This window comes from Lontra canadensis, unplaced genomic scaffold, assembly GCF_010015895.1.
Source record: "Lontra canadensis isolate GAN:19392208 unplaced genomic scaffold, GSC_riverotter_1.0 scaffold30, whole genome shotgun sequence".
NCBI lineage: Eukaryota > Metazoa > Chordata > Mammalia > Carnivora > Mustelidae > Lontra > Lontra canadensis.
This window is the reverse complement of record NW_022631024.1, coordinates 18,098,748-18,115,283: the sequence shown is the minus strand read 5'-3', so window position 1 is coordinate 18,115,283 and position 16,536 is coordinate 18,098,748. Positions and strand designations below refer to the sequence as shown.

At 59.7% G+C, this 16,536-nt stretch overlaps 2 protein-coding genes across 4 annotated transcripts; one reads left to right on the top strand and one right to left on the bottom strand.

Moving 5' to 3' along the window:
* Positions 1 to 836: 836 nt before the first annotated feature.
* Positions 837 to 6,947, bottom strand: ENTR1 (endosome associated trafficking regulator 1). 2 transcript variants are annotated; one of them, XM_032866198.1, is made up of 10 exons: positions 6,783 to 6,946; positions 6,499 to 6,648; positions 5,801 to 5,869; positions 4,850 to 4,965; positions 4,160 to 4,573; positions 3,566 to 3,639; positions 3,132 to 3,243; positions 2,872 to 2,934; positions 2,389 to 2,528; positions 837 to 1,830 (listed from the first exon to the last, which is right to left on the bottom strand). In XM_032866198.1, exons 1-10 carry the CDS (start codon positions 6,850 to 6,852, stop codon positions 1,737 to 1,739), a joined length of 1,302 nt encoding a protein of 433 aa, XP_032722089.1. In that variant the 5' UTR covers positions 6,853 to 6,946; the 3' UTR covers positions 837 to 1,736. The 2 variants fall into 2 exon arrangements, with proteins under 2 accessions (XP_032722089.1, XP_032722090.1); XM_032866199.1 differs by lacking the exon at positions 6,499 to 6,648 and having other exon boundaries at positions 6,699 to 6,947.
* A 1,997-nt stretch (positions 6,948 to 8,944) lies between these two features.
* Positions 8,945 to 16,167, top strand: PMPCA (peptidase, mitochondrial processing subunit alpha). 2 transcript variants are annotated; one of them, XM_032866202.1, is made up of 11 exons: positions 8,945 to 8,968; positions 9,235 to 9,317; positions 10,194 to 10,288; positions 11,346 to 11,446; positions 11,872 to 12,135; positions 12,747 to 12,839; positions 12,918 to 13,036; positions 13,133 to 13,223; positions 13,373 to 13,435; positions 14,761 to 14,905; positions 15,908 to 16,017. In XM_032866202.1, the coding sequence occupies exons 3-11, from the start codon at positions 10,204 to 10,206 to the stop codon at positions 15,910 to 15,912; spliced, it is 966 nt and encodes a 321-aa protein (XP_032722093.1). In that variant the 5' UTR covers positions 8,945 to 8,968; positions 9,235 to 9,317; positions 10,194 to 10,203; the 3' UTR covers positions 15,913 to 16,017. The 2 variants fall into 2 exon arrangements, with proteins under 2 accessions (XP_032722093.1, XP_032722091.1); XM_032866200.1 differs by having other exon boundaries at positions 8,949 to 8,968; positions 15,904 to 16,167.
* The last annotated feature ends 369 nt before the right edge of the window (positions 16,168 to 16,536 follow it).

The window sequence follows — 16,536 nt, the reverse complement described above, 5'->3', positions numbered from 1 at the left end:
GAGCCCGCTCAGCACCCAACCCCAACCCCGGGGCCCCGCGCGGACCTCTAGGCCGTCGGGGGGCGGCCTGAGCCCGGGGCGGCCAGCCTGCAGTGGCTCCTCCTGGGGGCGTGTGCGGGACGGGAGCGCGGGTAGGGCAGGGGCGCCACCCCCTTCCACCCCCGTCTGAGGGGCATCTCCGGGGCTCAGCCGGGTCCGCTGGAAACCGGGAGTGCGCCTTCCCCTGGTGGACAGAGCAGGGTCAGGGTCAGGGTCAGGGACGCCCCGGAGAGCCAGACTGGACGAACGGGCCGCCCTGTGACGCTGGAAGTCCTGAGGCGGCGCTGGCCGTGCGTGCAAGTGGGTAAGCCTCCAGCTGGGAGCACTGCGGGAGGAAGCTCCGCGCTTCCCGCGGCCCCTCTGCCTGCCCTTGCAGGGGGCAGAGGTCAGGGCCGGCTTTTCGTAGCGCCCCAACCCCTTGCACACCCAGAAGAGAACCTCTCCCTAGCACTTTGCCCCTGACGCCAGAGCCGAGAACCACTTCTCCGCGGCAGGCTGGAGCCTGGGCTGTGATGTTTAAAAAAGTTCAGCCGCGTTACTGAAGGATGCTCTGCCACGAGGTTCCAACGGTGCCCACTCCAAAACACACAGCTCTGGCATCTGATGTGCGGGCCACCGTGGTCAGGCCCGGGCAGCATGGTGTGAGCCTACCCGTGACCCCACAGGCCACGGATTAATGCTTAATTTATCAACACAAATCACCCCCTACAACAAGATGCATGCCCTGAAGTCAGAGGACAGTACCATGCTTCTCAAGCATAAAGACCTGGTTAAGTCAGAAAAAAAAGAACAGTTCATAGGAGTTTTACAATTTATTAAATAGAAAAGCTGTCAATTTGAACAGGAGGAAAAAGGGAAATTTATTTAGAAAAATAACGTCTACAGAAAAATAGGCAAAAAGGCACGTAGTGCATGTTCTGCCTGCCCTCTGTGGCAAAGCAGTTGGAAAGGCACCATGGAGGGCCTTGCGTCAACACAGGGAGGCTCTGCACTCTGAACTCCTGAAGCCTAAATGTCATGATATAAACCCCCTTGAAACACGTATCAAAACCCTCCAGCCAAAGCACTTTTTCAAACCCGCCCCATGGCACAGAGGTGCACTTAGATGGCCGCACACAGTGGCCCACCTGGGTGACCCAGGGCCCCCGCATGGGGCATCCGCGCTCAGGTCTCCCACGGCAGGCACGCCCACAGGCCCACAAGAGTGGACTCCGAGCCGGCAGGTGCCCCAAGGGAGGTTGCAGGGCCCTAGGTCTTCGGAAGCAGCTGCTGACCGCAGTTCCCCTGCTTTCTCTCCTGTCGAAATTAAGAATGAGCAATTGACTTATCTTATAATTAACATTCCAGAATGACAATGGAAGACACTCATTGCAGAACTGTGGTTTTTCAGGTTTAGTAACTTCAAAAAATCACTGGCTTTTATAGAAACGTCTTCCGATAGAGCATTAGTCTGGGAAGTAGCGGGAGCTCGAGCCCCCAGAAGGGCTGCGGAGAAGCCGGTGCGGCTCTCACACAGGGGCTGCTTCTCCCTGCAGAGGCTGCTCACACTTCGCAGGTCACGAAATTAGCAGGTCATGATAAATAGCTTTACTACGGGTGAGCACGACATATTTGAAGACACGACGGCATTTCCAAATCTGGTGAGCAGAGACGTCTGGCTGTGAGCGAGGCTACGGCCCAGAAGCACGTCAGGGTTCTCAAGACTCCTCATCTTTAATTTCAGAAATTCTGTCTATAGATTTAAGGATTTCAGCAACAAGATTCAACGTTTCAGCTCCCGAAACCAGCTGCCTGAAATGGAAATGTGGCTGTTACGGGCCCGCTACCATGACTCTCCGATGACGAACCTGACAGAAGCCAGAAAGAAGCCCCCGGGGGGGGGGGGGAGAGCAGACTCCGGGGGCTGCCACTCCTCCCCAGAGGGGCCCGGCCCCGGGGCAGGCAGATGGGGCACCCAAGGGGAGTGACCACAGCAGCCATCTCTGGGGGGTCTCTGACGAACTCATCTGCTTCTTATGACGAGAGGGAAACACTGTTATTCCTCTCTGTGCAGAACAGAAATGTCCGGCAGGTGACGGAACTGGGACTCCGACCTGTGTGAGGTCAGCGCTCTGGTAAAAACCGCTTACCGTGCAGATGGTCCGAGTGCCTGCTAGCCGGGCACACGTGGTGCAACCTCAAGGTTAACAGCGCCAACAAGTGCACGTCTGCTCCCAGAGCCCTGTCCGCTATACCTAGTGTGGTCGTGCTTTCAAACACCGAGCTGAGGACCCTGCTTCTCCCAGGCCCGCTGGCCGTCTCAGCCTCACCCCTGCCCATGCCCAACGCCCTCGGCCCCCCCGCACTCACTTTATTGAGGAGTGGGCATTGTTCATGACAACACGGAGGTTCTGCAAGGCCACGTCGGTGTTCTGCTTGACCACTGCCAGGCTGGCGCCCTGGCCGGAGCGCAAGGCTTCGTTCTCACGCTTGAAGTTGGATACCTGTGCCTGCGGCGGTGAAAGCAGTGAAGCAGTTTGGCGGCCACAGCCTCGGCACAGGCAGTGAGGGGACATGGGCTGGCCCCCGAGGCAGGCGTCTCCTGAGGGGCTCCCCGGAGACCCGGGCTTCCCCTGTCCTTGGGTCCACCCTCAGCACTCCTCCGCGGAATCGGGAAGTTCATGCGGGGCCCCATGCCGTCCTGGACAATGCAGCCTGTGCCCAGCACCCTGCCGCTGAGCAGAGCAAACAGGGCCGGGAGGACCGGGCAGGGGGAGAGCCGGCGGGGCCAGATTGCGCGAGCCAGCGCTGCTGGGGAGGCTCCCAGACCCTGTGCCCATGCTGGCCACACACCTGGAGCAAGCTGATCTCCTGTTTCAGCTTCATGACGTGATTTTCTGCCTTCATAGCCCGTTTCTGTCCCGACAAAAAAGAAACAAACAAACACCAGCACCATGTAACGCGGCAAGACCCGGAAACAGAGTGAAGGTGGCCCTCTGCCCCCACCCAGGGGCCTCCGGCTCGACCGTGAGGGGCCCCTCCCGGCACTGCACCTCTGCGGGCTGGCGGTGGAGGAGGGGACACATCCCCGAGCACCCTCCCGGCCCCTGTACCGTCATCAGCTCCAGGTTCCGCTCCACCTGCTGGACTACAGACTCCAGGTCGTGGTAGTCACTTTCCTCCTTGATCATTTTCGCTTCCAGCTTTCGCTCCAGTGTCCTCACCCTGGGGACAAAGAAGACCAGGCTGTCGATCACCCACGCAGCTCACTGTCCAAATGCGTCTGAGAGTCGGCCAGGTGGGGCGGGCGGCTGACCACCACGAGGCCAGCGACCCATGGCTCTGCCGCTCTCAGCAGGCACGGCTGGCGGGGGCGCGGCGTCGGGTCCGAGCTTTCACTCAGAACATGAGGAGCGTGTGTGACACGGGTGACCCGCGGACAGGGAAAGCCGAGCGTGGTCCCGCCCCAGCGCCCCATCCCGGACAGCAGACGGACGGGCGCACTCGCCGGCATTCTGGAGGCAGTGCTGACTCAGGGCGCACGTACATTTCTGTTTGAGTCTCAGAGAAGCTCTGGACCTCTGTCAGCTTTCTTCTCAGCTTCGAGTTTTCATCTTTCAACTGCAGAGGAAGAAAACCCCTATTAGAAACTCTGTGTCTCACTCAAACGGAGGCTGCATTTCTGCAAAGTGGCTGTGCAACTTCTCGATAAGCAGATATTCTGGAGAGAAGGAGAACCAGGAGCGGAGAGCTCTCCCTTTAAAGGCCTAGGATCACGGACGTGCACTTTACTCCTGACCTTCTTTTAAGTGATAATCTCTCCTATAAATGTTTCTTCTACTCAGAACACAGCAAGACATCCTTGAGCGGATGCCTGAAGTGGACCCTTTCCTGAGGGGGGGACCTGGGAGGGTCTCTGAGGCTCCTGCCCCAGCCGGGCCGCAGCTCACTGCCCCGCACACGGCTCTGCCAGTGGCACGGCGCGCGGGGAATCTGTCAATGTGGGGCGTGGCACAGGGTGCACCGCAGACCGTCTGGTCCTTGGTGCCAAGACTCCAGGCCACCGAGGCTACCGGGAGGCCCGGGTCGTCTGTGAATTCGTCACTCGGACACGCAGCGCCACTCGGAGTCCCTCACTTACTGCTTCGTAGCTAATCTGCAGTGTCCGGAGATGCCTGTCTCCCAGGGACTCTCCATGGGCCGCGAAGTCCGTGCTGGGGCTCCCTGGTGGAGAGGCCCGAGACTCAGAGTCGCTCAGCGTCCACGGGGGCAGGGTCTCAGGCCCCACCAGCTCCGATGGGGTGGAGAAAAAGGAGATGTATGTGCTACAGGGTGATGTGCTGGCAGCGACCCCCGAGGGGCGGGTCTGCTCCACAGTGGACGGCAAGTAGGCTCCGTTCCACCCGTCGTCCTCATCCTCGTCTTCGTCTTCGTCCAGAAGATCGCCAGCTCCCGTGGGGTCTTCAAAAAATGGCTGCTGATATTCCATGCCATATCCCACGGTCTGGGAGGTCGGGGAGTTGCGGCCAAGTCCCAGTGTGTGTCTCGTGGCTTCCTAAAGAAAACAGCCGGAGGCACAGCTCAGACCCAGAAGCTGCTGGAAGCCTGTCTTCCGAGGGGCTGGCAGTGGAAAGAACAGCCCCGTCCTGTCTACCAGGAAAGAGAAGAGCCGGGAAGGGTCCCGGAAGCTTCTCTACCCGAGTTTCCCGTCGGCGTTAGCCGCCAGCTCCCTGTGCCCCCCCAGCTGCTGCAGCGTCTCCCACGTCGGAAGAGAGATGTCCTCTGGATGTTTCTCTGTGTACAGTCACCGCAGACGACGCCTTGGATCTACCTTTGAATAAATTCTGTTGTTGCCTGGATCCTCTCCTGACAAGCTGAGGTTCTTGGTTTTTAGAAACTCTTTAAAGGAGAACGGATTGGCCTCTGCAAGGTCTTCAAGTTTATCGTCTGAAACAGTATGACATGACACAATTGCAAAAAGTCTCCCAAAAGTAATCGAAAAGAAACTTCCCCATTAATTTTTTTAGAACACAACATCTAAAACTGGGACTGCCACCCTCCTCATCCCACCAGAATTCAGTGACGCTAGGACATGAAAAACCTAGCCAACAAAACAGCTGTCCTTCCGCATTCTGAACTTCCTTCCCGGGGTGCCTGGCTGGCTCAGGCAGTAGGACCGGTGACTCTTCACATTGGGGTATGAGTTTGAGCTCCGTATCGGGGGGTAGAGTTTTAGTTAAGAATTCTCCTTCCCACTTCCAACCCCCCCCCTCCCCCCGCTCCTTGCTGCCCATGGAGACCACTCCTACAGACTCAGGTAGTCGCCCTGGGGTATAACCGTGCTGGGGGCTGTCCAGGAGGTCCAACAGCGCGGCCAGCTTGAGGAACCCTGCTCCACCTCTATCCCTTTCCCTGCTCACCCATTCTTCCTTCCTTTCTCTCTTTCCCTATCTGCTTCCCGCTCTCCCCATCCCTAACCAGCAATGACCATCTGAGCCCAGGCGCCAACCTTGTGTAAAGCTGACTCCCGTTTTTCTAGCCCGTGCTGCCTCTTCAGACCCCTGTGGTGTGCCTTCCCACTTCTCTGTCGCCCTACACATCAGGCTCATCTGTCCTCGTAGCCACGCCTTTTCTACACTGGGGTTAAGACTGAGTCTGCGGGACTCCTCCACCACTTGACACACTAATTACGCGCTGTCAGACCGACAACCTGCCGCGAGGCACCTGTTCGGCACTTTGCGCTGGGCAGAGGGAAAACGAGAGGACGGCCCAACCACCCTACCTCCAAAATGTGTCTCTTGGGCTCCTGGCACACCTTGCTTAGTACATTTCCCCTTTCCGTAGCCAAAATCTGCAAAGAGATGTCATCGCCTTAACGTGATCACAGAGGCCTCTGTGACAACTGCTTTTCAACACGGGGTCTCCGTCGCAGTGACTGCCACAGGCCGGGGAACTGCTCAAACACAAGCCCCCGGCTCCTGCTGGTGGAGACGCTGTGGCTTCCGTGGGCCCCAGCATGTGTGATTCAGAAAAAGCTCCCAGTAAGCTCTGATGACCAGTGTGGCTGCGTGTGTCCTCCTCTGCCTCGCGATGCCTTCTGAATACACCCTCACAGACTGCCACTCTCCTATGACGACCCGATGAGACCCCACCTAAAGGCTCGCCCCTCACTCTGGGCACCCTGCCACAGGGCTGCTCCAGGCAGAGTAACCCCAGACTAAAGCCGGTCACTGTCCCATGTCCCCCACCTCTCCTGGAAAAAGGCGGTGGTTGACAGTGCTCCCTAAGGCGTACTTCTCTCTCGGCACTTACCATCCTACACTGGAAGGGTCTGTGCGGGGAGGGGCCGCTCTGCACCCGCACCCCCAGGGGCCCGCACTCAGCGGCACTGGGCGCCCATCGCTGGGTCGGGAGCCAGCTGGCCTCCGGCGAGTCCCTACGGGCCAGCCGGCGGGGGGCTCCCTGAGGCTGGCGTCTCACCTGTGTCTCCCACGGAAGCTAGCACCGGGCTGGGCACATAGCACATAAACGTCGGCCGAATGCCGAGGAAGTGGGAGTCCAGGCCCCCGCCACGGGGGCGCTCACAGTCTAGCTGGGGCAGACAGGACCGGCGCTCAGAGAACGCGGGGGCTGCAACAACAACGACAGCGATTGGCCGCGCGCCCCGCGGCCCGCCTCACCTGCAGCCCGGTCCGGCGGGGCGGGGGCGGGGGCGGCCCGGGGGCCCGGCGGGCTCGGCCCCGCCGCCCGGCCCGGCCGCTCACCGTCCGGAATGACGAGGCTCCGGGCTCGCGACAGCGGGGGGACGCCCGGGCGGCGCGCGTAGCCCGCCATCGCCGCGGGCCCGGCGGCGCCGGCCCTCCCTAGCCCGGCAGCGGCGGCCCCATGGCCCCGGCTCCACCCCGGCCGCGGCCCGAGTCGCCCGCCCCCGTCGCCCGCCGCCGGGCCGCCACTCCCAGCCTCTCGCCGCGGCTTCCGCTCCCGGCACCGGAAGCGCGCGCACGAACGCCGCGGGCCAGCGCCGTAGGGGCGGGGCGTCGGGGGCGGGTCCGGAAGTGACGACAGAAGCAGGGGGCGGAGACGCAAGATGGCGGCTATGGTCCTGGCGACGGCTCGGCTGCTGCTCCGCGGCTCGGGCTCGTGGCGTCGCTCCCGGCTGAAGTGAGCCGGGGTCGCGCCGGGGGCCGGCCGGGGGTCGGGACGGCGGGCGTCAGTCCGGACGCTCAGCCTCTGGCTTCCCCACGCACAGACGCGGCGCCGCTGGCTCGGGCTTCGGGACCCCGGCCCTGTGTCCGAGGCACGGAGAGCGCTTCCGTGGCGGGGCCCCCGGGTCCGGGCCCCGGGCCCCATTCGCCCGGCCTCTCCCGGGCCGCCGGGCCCTCTCCCGCCCTGTCCTCCCGGGCTGATGGGGCCCGCCGGGGGCCACGTGTCATCTCCGCCCGGCCCGGCCCTGCCGCCGGCACCCTTGTGAGGCCGAGCGCGCTGGGCCTTCTGGCCTCGGGCCGTCGCACTTTCTCCGCCCGCCACTCGCTCTCCCGCCTTCCTGGCCGCGGGCGCGTCCACCCGGACACCGTTGGAGGACGGTCCTTCGTGCTGGCCGGCGCTGCGGGAGCGCGGGCGGGGCGGTCGCGTGAACGCTTCAGCGGGAGGCGGGCGGTGTAGGGCCCGGGGCAGCCGGGGAGTGTGACTTCGGGAGGCGCGCGCAGCGGCGGCACTCCCACGCCGGCAGACGAGGGGTGAGAGAAGGGCAGGCGAGCGCCGGCCAGGCCCGAACGGGAAGATCGGGAGCGCCGGAGCTGGGGAACCGCGTATGTTCCGGGCGGGGCCTCGCGGGGGTGGAGGGGAGCGATCGAAGGCATGACCTGGGGAGAGAGCTGGAGTCCGCACCGTGCAGGGCTTCGGGGCCGGCTCAGGGGTCTGGCTTCTGTTTGCACCCGTGGGGCTGAGAGAGAGATTTGTTTGCCCCGCACAGCTCCGGGCAGAGTGCGGTGCGGTCGCTGCTGTACAAGAGACGGTAGTTGAGGCCCAAAGAAGTGACCAACTTGCCGCAAGGCCCTGGGGCTGAGCGAGGATTCGCAGCTAGCAGCGGTGATCCTCATCACTCCTGTGTGTGGCCTGGGGGTGTGTGTGTGTGTGGAAACAGACCCACAGAAAGGGGCCCATCGAATGTTAGTGTGGACAGAACGAGACCGCCTGCGCCCAGATGGCCACCCCAGGCTCGGGGGTCTCGGGTCTGCATAACGGCGCGACTTCTCTGTTTAGGTCCGGAGCCCCTGCACGCAGAGGGTTCAGCAGCAGCAGCGCCTACCCCCGCGTCCCGCTCTCGTCCCCCTTACCCGGCGTGCCTGAGCCTGTGTTTGCTACGGTCGATGGGCAGGAAAAGTTTGAAACCAAAGTCACCACGCTGGAGAATGGGCTTCGTGTGGCCTCCCAAAACAAATTCGGACAATTTTGCACAGTAGGAGGTAAGTACTGTTGCTGGTGTCGCGCGTCATCCCGTTGGTCTCCACGCCCCACATTTGTTGAGCTTAACGCACTGTCCCTAGTTGTGCTTGGGGGGGGCGGAGAGGACGGCAGAGGCCCTGAAAGCCGCGGCTGCAAACCCTGAACTGCCGCACTGGTGGTGGGCTTTTCCCCTTTCTACCTTCCAAGAAACCTCACACTTTCCTGCTGCACACGTGAAGCACGCAACTCCGTCAGTGTCGGCGTGGTGTGCGGCCACTGGGACTTAGCCCGGGTGGTGGACACACCGGCATCCTCATGTAATTAGGTCGGCCTGTCTCATCACCGTCCGTTTTCAGGGTTTCTCTTGATTGAGTCCAGTCTCTTCAGTGTTTGGTTTAACCTGTCCATTTTCTTTTTATCGCCAGTTCTTATTAATTCAGGATCAAGATACGAAGCAAAATATCTTAGCGGAATTGCTCACTTTTTGGAAAAATTGGCATTTTCGGTCAGTGTCCTATTTGTAATCTTTGAGACTATATTTGAGAAGGATTTATCAACTTCTATATTCTTTTTTTTTTAATCAACTTCTATATTCTTTAAAATGGTTATTTTAATAAGCGGCTAAGTAGCTAAGGTAATTCTACTAAAAGATTTTTGGGTTAAAAGATAATTTGGTTTCACATGTTTTTAAAGTAAACAAGTTTTTTTCTCAAAGAACGTATTTTAGAGGTTGGTTTGGATTGAGTACTTAGGTTTGCTTATTTTTACTAGTCGACAGATCGATTTGACAGTAAAGATGAAATTCTGCTGACGTTGGAAAAGCACGGGGGTATTTGTGACTGCCAGACGTCAAGGTATGCCAGGTTATTTTGGACTCACATGGAACTGTGGTTCTTATCCTTGGTCAGAGTCCCACTGAAACCCACCCCGGAGAGGCTGTGGGGGTTAGTGGTGAGAAGTGAGCCTGGCCTGGGCCGGGCTGGGTGGAGAACTTGTTAGGGGAAGCATGTAGGCAGCATCGTTTAGAGCAGAGAACACGCTGCAGAGCCAGGTAGTGCCCAGAGACTGCCAGCTGGGCACTAGGGACACAGCAGGCCCTGTCTCCCATACGCTCACGTATCTGGCAGAGCACTGCACCACAGGTAACGGACACGGGAGCCAGCAACCGAGACTGGTGGAAGCACGGGGAAGGCAGCCAACCTGGTGTGGAGTCGGAATGATAGCAAACTCGTCATTGGACTGGAGTGGAAGGAGTTTGCCAAAGCGGCTGAGGGGAGGAGGCAGCCCAGGACAACGTGGGGAGAGGCTCAGCCAGGAAGAGGCAGTGGGCTTTTTGGGAACGGGGAGATCCAGTATGCGGCCAGCACACAGACGTAGGGGTGCAGTGGGTGGGGCAGGTGGTGTTTGTCTGCCACATGTGGCTCTGTCCCTCAGCCAGGTAAGGCCGTGCGCACTGCACGTTGACCAGTGGGTCGGGGCAGCAGATGCTCAGGAAGCACGTGATAAAAGGGCTCCCCGTGGCAGGGGTCCTGTGCTTGTGGAAATGTCTCCGGATGGTTCCTGTCCATCTTGGCTAGACAGCTGCTGTCGCTCCAGTGCATGCTGGACATCACACTGTAAGATGGGACATAGTGTGTATATGTTGGTCCTCCATGCCAGGGGCAGGGAATAGCCCCTGTTGGTCTGCACCTGTGCTGACCTCAGTGCCTGGTGTCATTGCTGCTTTCCAGGGACACCACCATGTATGCTGTCTCTGCTGATTCTAAAGGCCTGGACACGGTGGTTGGCTTGCTGGCTGACGTGGTCCTGCACCCCAGACTCACAGGTGGGCCCTGGGCGGCCTGAGGGGGCTGGAGGCTGGACCCTGGGGAGGCACGTGGAGGCGCTGGCCCCGGGGACGAGCACTGTAGGCAGCCTTCACACGCAGCTGCCAGTGACTTGGCACGATTTCCTTGGAAATAACACTGAGGGTCGGGAAAGTCTTTTTTGCTTAGTACTTCGATGTAATTCTGTGCCTTTTGACATTTTCAGTTAAATTAGGTCTTTCCTTTTTTTTTCCTAAGTTTTTATTTATTCATTTAAGTCATCTTTACACCCAGCATGGTGCTGGAGCTCACAACCCACGATCAGGAGTTGCATGCTACTCCGATGGAGCCAGCCAGGTGCCCCTGGGAGATTTTATTTATTTATGACAGAGTCATTGAGAGCGGGAACACAAGCATGGGGAGTGGGAGAGGGAGAAGCCAGCTTCCTGCCGAGCAGGGAGTCCGATGTGGGGCTCCATTCTAGGAGCCTAGGATTATGACCTGAGCCGAAGGCAGACGCTTAGCAACTGAGCCACCCAGGCGCCCCTCAGACTGTCTGTAAACTCTGGGCTGGTGTGGTCCCGGAAGCTTCCACATCCCTGTGTCCATCCCCTTCCTTGGCTTGCTGGTGGCAGGACCTTGAATTCTGTGCCCGCGGCGGACCGGAGTGGGCCACATCAGCCTGGCCTTGTAGTCCTTCTAGTACTTGCTCCAACGAGCTAATGAAGTGGCCGCCGTGATGCTGGGTGGTGCCTCTTTTGTAAATACCTTCCCACCCTGTGCTTTGGGCAGATGGGTCAGGGGCCTGAGTGCCTCTCCTGAGAAGCTGGGGTTTGGGGCTGGTCCACGTGGCTGCCTCATGGCTGAGCCGGAGAAGAGGCCCAATGTCTCTGGGCCCTGCCCCGTGCTGCTGACCCCCTCCCCCACTCACGCAAGCACCCCCAGGTCCACCCAGACGAAGGCAAAGGAGATACTGGTGCCTACCTGCCGATGACCCTTGGCCCAGCCTGGTGGCGTGGCCCAGCGCCATTTCTCTCCTGGCTCGTGTGGTCTGAGCCTTGTCTGGGTTCCCTGCAGATGAAGAAATAGAGATGACACGAATGGCTGTCCAGTTTGAGCTGGAGGACCTTAACATGCGGCCTGACCCGGAACCGCTTCTCACGGAGATGATTCACGAGGTACTAGAGAACCCATAAGCACCCGCCTCTGCGTCAGTGCCCCCCCCACCGGCTCCGCACCAGCATGGTCGGGAGGGCACGTCTGCCATCCTGCAGGCATGGACAGAAGCTCTGTCATTCCCACACCAGCAACTCATGCGTGTTCTTCATGTCCTTACTCTGGGACAGGATCATCATCCATTTCCGGAATGAGCATTTTAGTTGACGTGCTTTTGGGGTTTTTGTTTTTCGTTTTTTTCTTTTTTTTGAGGTCTCGTTCTGGAGAGAGATTTTACTGCTTTTATAAACACACGAAACTGTTCCTGCCAAGCTAGCAAAGCTAAGCTCCCCTGGGCCTTTCCGGTCACAGCTGGTGTCACAGCAGGCCCTGCTGAGGGGGAGACCGGGCCCTGGTCTGTCACCGTGTTTCTCCCTTCTTTTGTTAGGCTGCTTATCAGGAAAACACAGTTGGCCTCCACCGTTTCTGCCCCACAGAAAACATAGGAAAGATTGACCGAGAAGTGCTTCATTCCTACCTGAGAAACTACTACACCCCCGACCGCATGGTGCTGGCAGGGGTGGGTGTGGAGCATGAGCACCTGGTGGAATGTGCCAGAAAGCACCTCCTGGGAGCCCGGCCAGCCTGGGGGTGTGCGAAGGCTGTAGACGTGGACAGATCCGTAGCACAGTACACTGGGGGCATGGTCAAGGTAACTCGAGGTGGGGTGTATATGCATTGTCTAGTTTCTGGTTTTGGCATGTTCTCAGCTTCATTGCGCCGGTGTTAGAATTAGCCACACATTCGTGGCTTCACCGTGACACACGTTCTGGGTTTGGAGCAGGACGTGTTCTTGCTTAAAGCTGAGAGCTTGTTAAGGAGTTTAGGGGCCCCGGGGTGGCTCAGTCGGTTAAGTGTCAGCCTCTGGCTTGGGTCGTGGTCCCAGGATTGAGCCCCACATCAGGCCCCCTGCTTAGTAGGTGTCTGCTTCTCCCTCTCCCCTACAGTAAATAAATAAGATCTTTAAAAAAATAATGAGTCTAGCTTCCGTGGAAGGCTACAGGATCGTTTCTGTGTCTGAAGGAACTTACACTCACGCGTGGTTTCTGTAGAACCCTCGTGGGGTCTTTTGCTTTGCTTGTTTTGGTGGGGTCTTTTGCGTGGAGCCCAGTGTGGGGCTTGAACTCACGACCTTGAGATCAAAAGTTGGACACACAGCCGGACCGCGCAGGTGTCCCATGGAGCATCTTTAGGCTGACCTGACCTGAGGGGCTTTTGTGGCTTGTTTTCCGTGTGGGCACACTGTTCACCCTCTGCTTGTAGCTGGAGAGAGACATGTCCAACGTCAGCCTGGGCCCCGCCCCGTTCCCCGAGCTCACGCACATCATGATAGGACTGGAGAGCTGTTCCTTCTTGGTAAGTTTCAGCTGGGCCCCCCACGTCTGGGAGTCTGGCGTTGCCCCCCGGCGAGTTCTGCCCTCGTGTCTCCCGCAGGAGGACGACTTCATCCCCTTCGCCGTTCTCAACATGATGATGGGAGGCGGCGGCTCCTTCTCCGCGGGTGGGCCTGGCAAAGGCATGTTCACCAGGCTCTACCTCAACGTGCTCAACAGGTAGCTTGACTTGCTTTCACTAGCTGTCCCTGCGCCATCAGGCCCAGCTGAGGGCACTTTTGCACTGTGCCACTGTCTTGTCCCTGTCCTTTGCAGGCACCACTGGATGTACAATGCGACTTCGTACCACCACAGTTACGAGGACACGGGCCTCCTGTGCGTGCACGCCAGCGCCGACCCCCGGCAGGTGAGGGCTGGGCCCAAAGCTGGTGGCCTCCGCTTCCTGTGCGGCTTGTGTGTCAAGACACAGAGCCGGGCTCTCGGGCGTTTCGTCTGAATTGGAAGAGAGACTCTTAGTCTGGATCACACCCCTCATCTGTGTCCTCTTCCTTAAAGGTTCGAGAAATGGTGGAGATCCTCACGAAGGAATTTATTTTAATGGCTGGAACCGTGGATGTGGTAAGTACAGCACAGAGCCATCTCCAGACGTCCCCGCGGTGTCAGCAGGTTAGAGAACGTGGTGTGGGGGTGGCTGGCAGTGGGCCCGTCCTCCATGCTCCCAGCCCTGCCGGCATCTCAGAATAGTGCAGCCCCCGGGGTGGCCCAGGCCCACAGCCGAGCTCCCCGCCTGCTCCTTGCTGTCAGCACCGAGAACAGTTGCTGCCTCACCCGCCCTGGGCCTGCTCACACCTGCCTGGCCTGGGGCCTCCTTCGGCTTTGCCGGAAGGAATGAGGCCGAGCGGTCTTTGTGTGTCCGGCTGCCCTGCAGGACCGTGTGAATTAAAGCCACATCACACGGGATGAGCAGGTGCCTTCAGGTGGTTCTCAGGCTCTCTCCTCACTTCCAGTGTATTTTTTATTTTGCTTTTTTGGTTTGGTTTGGTTTTGTCTTTAAAGATTTTATTTTTGAAGTAATCTCCGCAGCGTGGGGCTGAAGCTCATGGCCCTGAGACCAAAAGCCACATGCTCTGCGGATAGAGCCCACCGGGCGCGCTGAGCTCCCGTTTTGTATTTTAACCTATGTCTTTGTTTCCTTGTTTTTTGGGAGTTAGTTTTTGTCACTTTACGCATTTAGAAATCTTGTTTCTTGCTGGACCAGCGCTGGCACAAATAAGCAGGTTCTGTGCGCGTGCGTAGAAGGCCTGGGCGGAGAGCCCCAGCGTGTGGCCCGAGTGCCTGCGAGGCTTGGCGGACGGCCGTCCCCTGCAGATCTTTCCTGCTCATTCCGTGCTTTTTGCAGTAATCATGTGGTCCCATTTCTAGTCAGGAAAAAAGGTCGTTTCTAATAAAAACATATTTCAAAAAACTCATTTTAAGAACACGTATTTAAAAATTTATGTTGGGCCTTGGTTGGCAGCCTGCTAGGAAATACTTCCATTGAAATGGAGCTAGTCTGAGGTAAGGGTTAAGTATTTGCCCGGAGTAGGAAGAGTAGGGAGAACCCGTCAGGAATCAGGAATCCTCACGGAGACGACCACAAGGGATCTCGGCTCTGTCTCTGGTTGCGCGCCCGCCCCGCCTATCACCTCGCGTGACTTTCTGCGCCCTCTGGTGTCTGGTGGAGCGCTGGGAGCAGAACTTGCAGGAGTCACGGTGTTGTCCATCTCACGTGCTCCGCAGCTCAAGGCCAGACTGCGGTAGATCTAGCTGGTCCCCTCGGAGCTGCCTGGGGGCGTGGGGAGCCCCCGACTCTAAGATCCGTCTTGCTCGTGCTGCGGCCGAGAGCGGGCGACGGCGCTGGAGCCGCCTCGAGCTGAACCGTGGGGCGGGGTGTTGCGTCTCAGGCGGAGCTGGAGCGGGCCAAGACGCAGCTGATGTCCATGCTCATGATGAACCTCGAGTCCAGGCCCGTGATCTTCGAGGACGTGGGGAGGCAGGTGCTGGCCACGCGCTCCAGGAAGCTGCCGCACGAGCTGTGCACGCTCATCCGTGAGTACCGGCCCGCCGGCCCGATCGGGCTCCCTCTCGGGGGACCACACAGCCCCGCTGACCTGTGGCTCTCGCGCCCCTGAGCCCTCGCCCTGGGCTGGCCCTGCCTCCCGTCCCTGAGAGCCGAGCCCGGCGACTCCAGCTTCCAGCGCCTCACAGAGGGGCCATGCCTGCCGCGCGGGCTTCCGGGCACACTCGGTGAGGTAACGGACAGAGTTGCTCCACACGCGGCTCACGGGGGTCTCCCTCTGTGACTTGCACCGAGGTTGCCATGACCTCCCAGGAGTGACCATACAGGAAGTCCTTGAGTTTCCTCTGTGTGTCCCTCCCGCTTTGAGGGACGAGTCTGTCCACACTGCATCAGCTCCTCAGAGGGTCCGTGAGCCCACAAGGGTTGGGACGGTGGTTCTGTGGTGACGTTTGTTACCTCCTGGCAGGTCCCGCGTGCCTCGTCCACAGGTACATCCTTACCCCGCCTCGGGGAGCCCCTCAGGCCGCGGTGCTCCGCACGCCGCGCTCCCTAAGGCCTCGTCTTCTGTAGCAGCATCGCGTCACCGGTCGCCGTGTTCCCCGCTGCGCTTTCCGTGCCCACCCACGCGGAGGCCCCAGGTCCCGCCTCGGAAGGCGGCCGTGTGTGACCGCCCACCCTACGGAGCCCCGGGCGGCGGTGCTTTTCCTTCCCTGCGGCCTCTCCCGGGGCTGCTGTGCAGACGGACCTGTTCCTTCACGGGGGTGTCGGCTGCTCTGGGAACGGACACGTCTCGCGTTTGAAAATCCTTTAAAACCATTGGTACTTCCCCCTTCACCAAGAAAACCTCCCTGACCTCAGCCTCACTCACGGTGTCGTTTCCTCGCAGCGGAATCTGGACCCTCTGGAGTCTGGAGTCTGCAGCCCGGCCTCGGTCCCCGGGGCTGTTCCGTGGCTGCAGCCACGCACGGAGACGGAGTCCGTGCGGGAGGCGGCCGTGCTCCTGAGGTCCTTTTGTCCCCTGTGCCAGGCAGCGTGAAACCAGAGGACATCCGGAGAGCTGCCTCGCAGATGCTCCGCAGGAAGCCCGCGGTGGCCGCCCTGGGTGACCTGCGTGACCTGCCCGCCCACGAGCACATCCAGGCGGCGCTGTCCAGCCGAGACGGGCGCCTGCCCAGGACCTACCGGCTCTTCCGCTAGAGGCTGTCCGAGACGCGGCCCGACCGGGCGGTGGGTGCGGCGTGTCTCTTCGGGTGTGAGTTTAGTGCAAAGATTGATAAACGGTGCAAACCACGCGACTCTGCTCTTAAATTTGAACACGTTTAATGTCATCGAGCTTCTGGTTCTTTGCTGTTGACTAGGCCACTCAGTAGAGGTCTGCCCTCAGCGTGGCTAGAAACTGGTGGCTCACGGGAAAGTTCCAGGCCGACTGGTGCCGGGGAGTGGGTTAGCGCTCTTCCTTCCGTCCTGCGCTCCTGGAGGTGAGCCGTCTTGAGTCGGTCAGCGCCTGACCGTCTCCCCACAGAGGCCACGGGGCCCATGAGCCCGCCCAGCCTCCCCACAGGCCCCGGGGCGGGGCAGGAGCCCCTGGTTGGCTTCAAGGGGCGTTTTCCTCAGCACAGTGTCCCCTTTACCATTGTCTCAGTCAGCAGCGGCCCTAGAA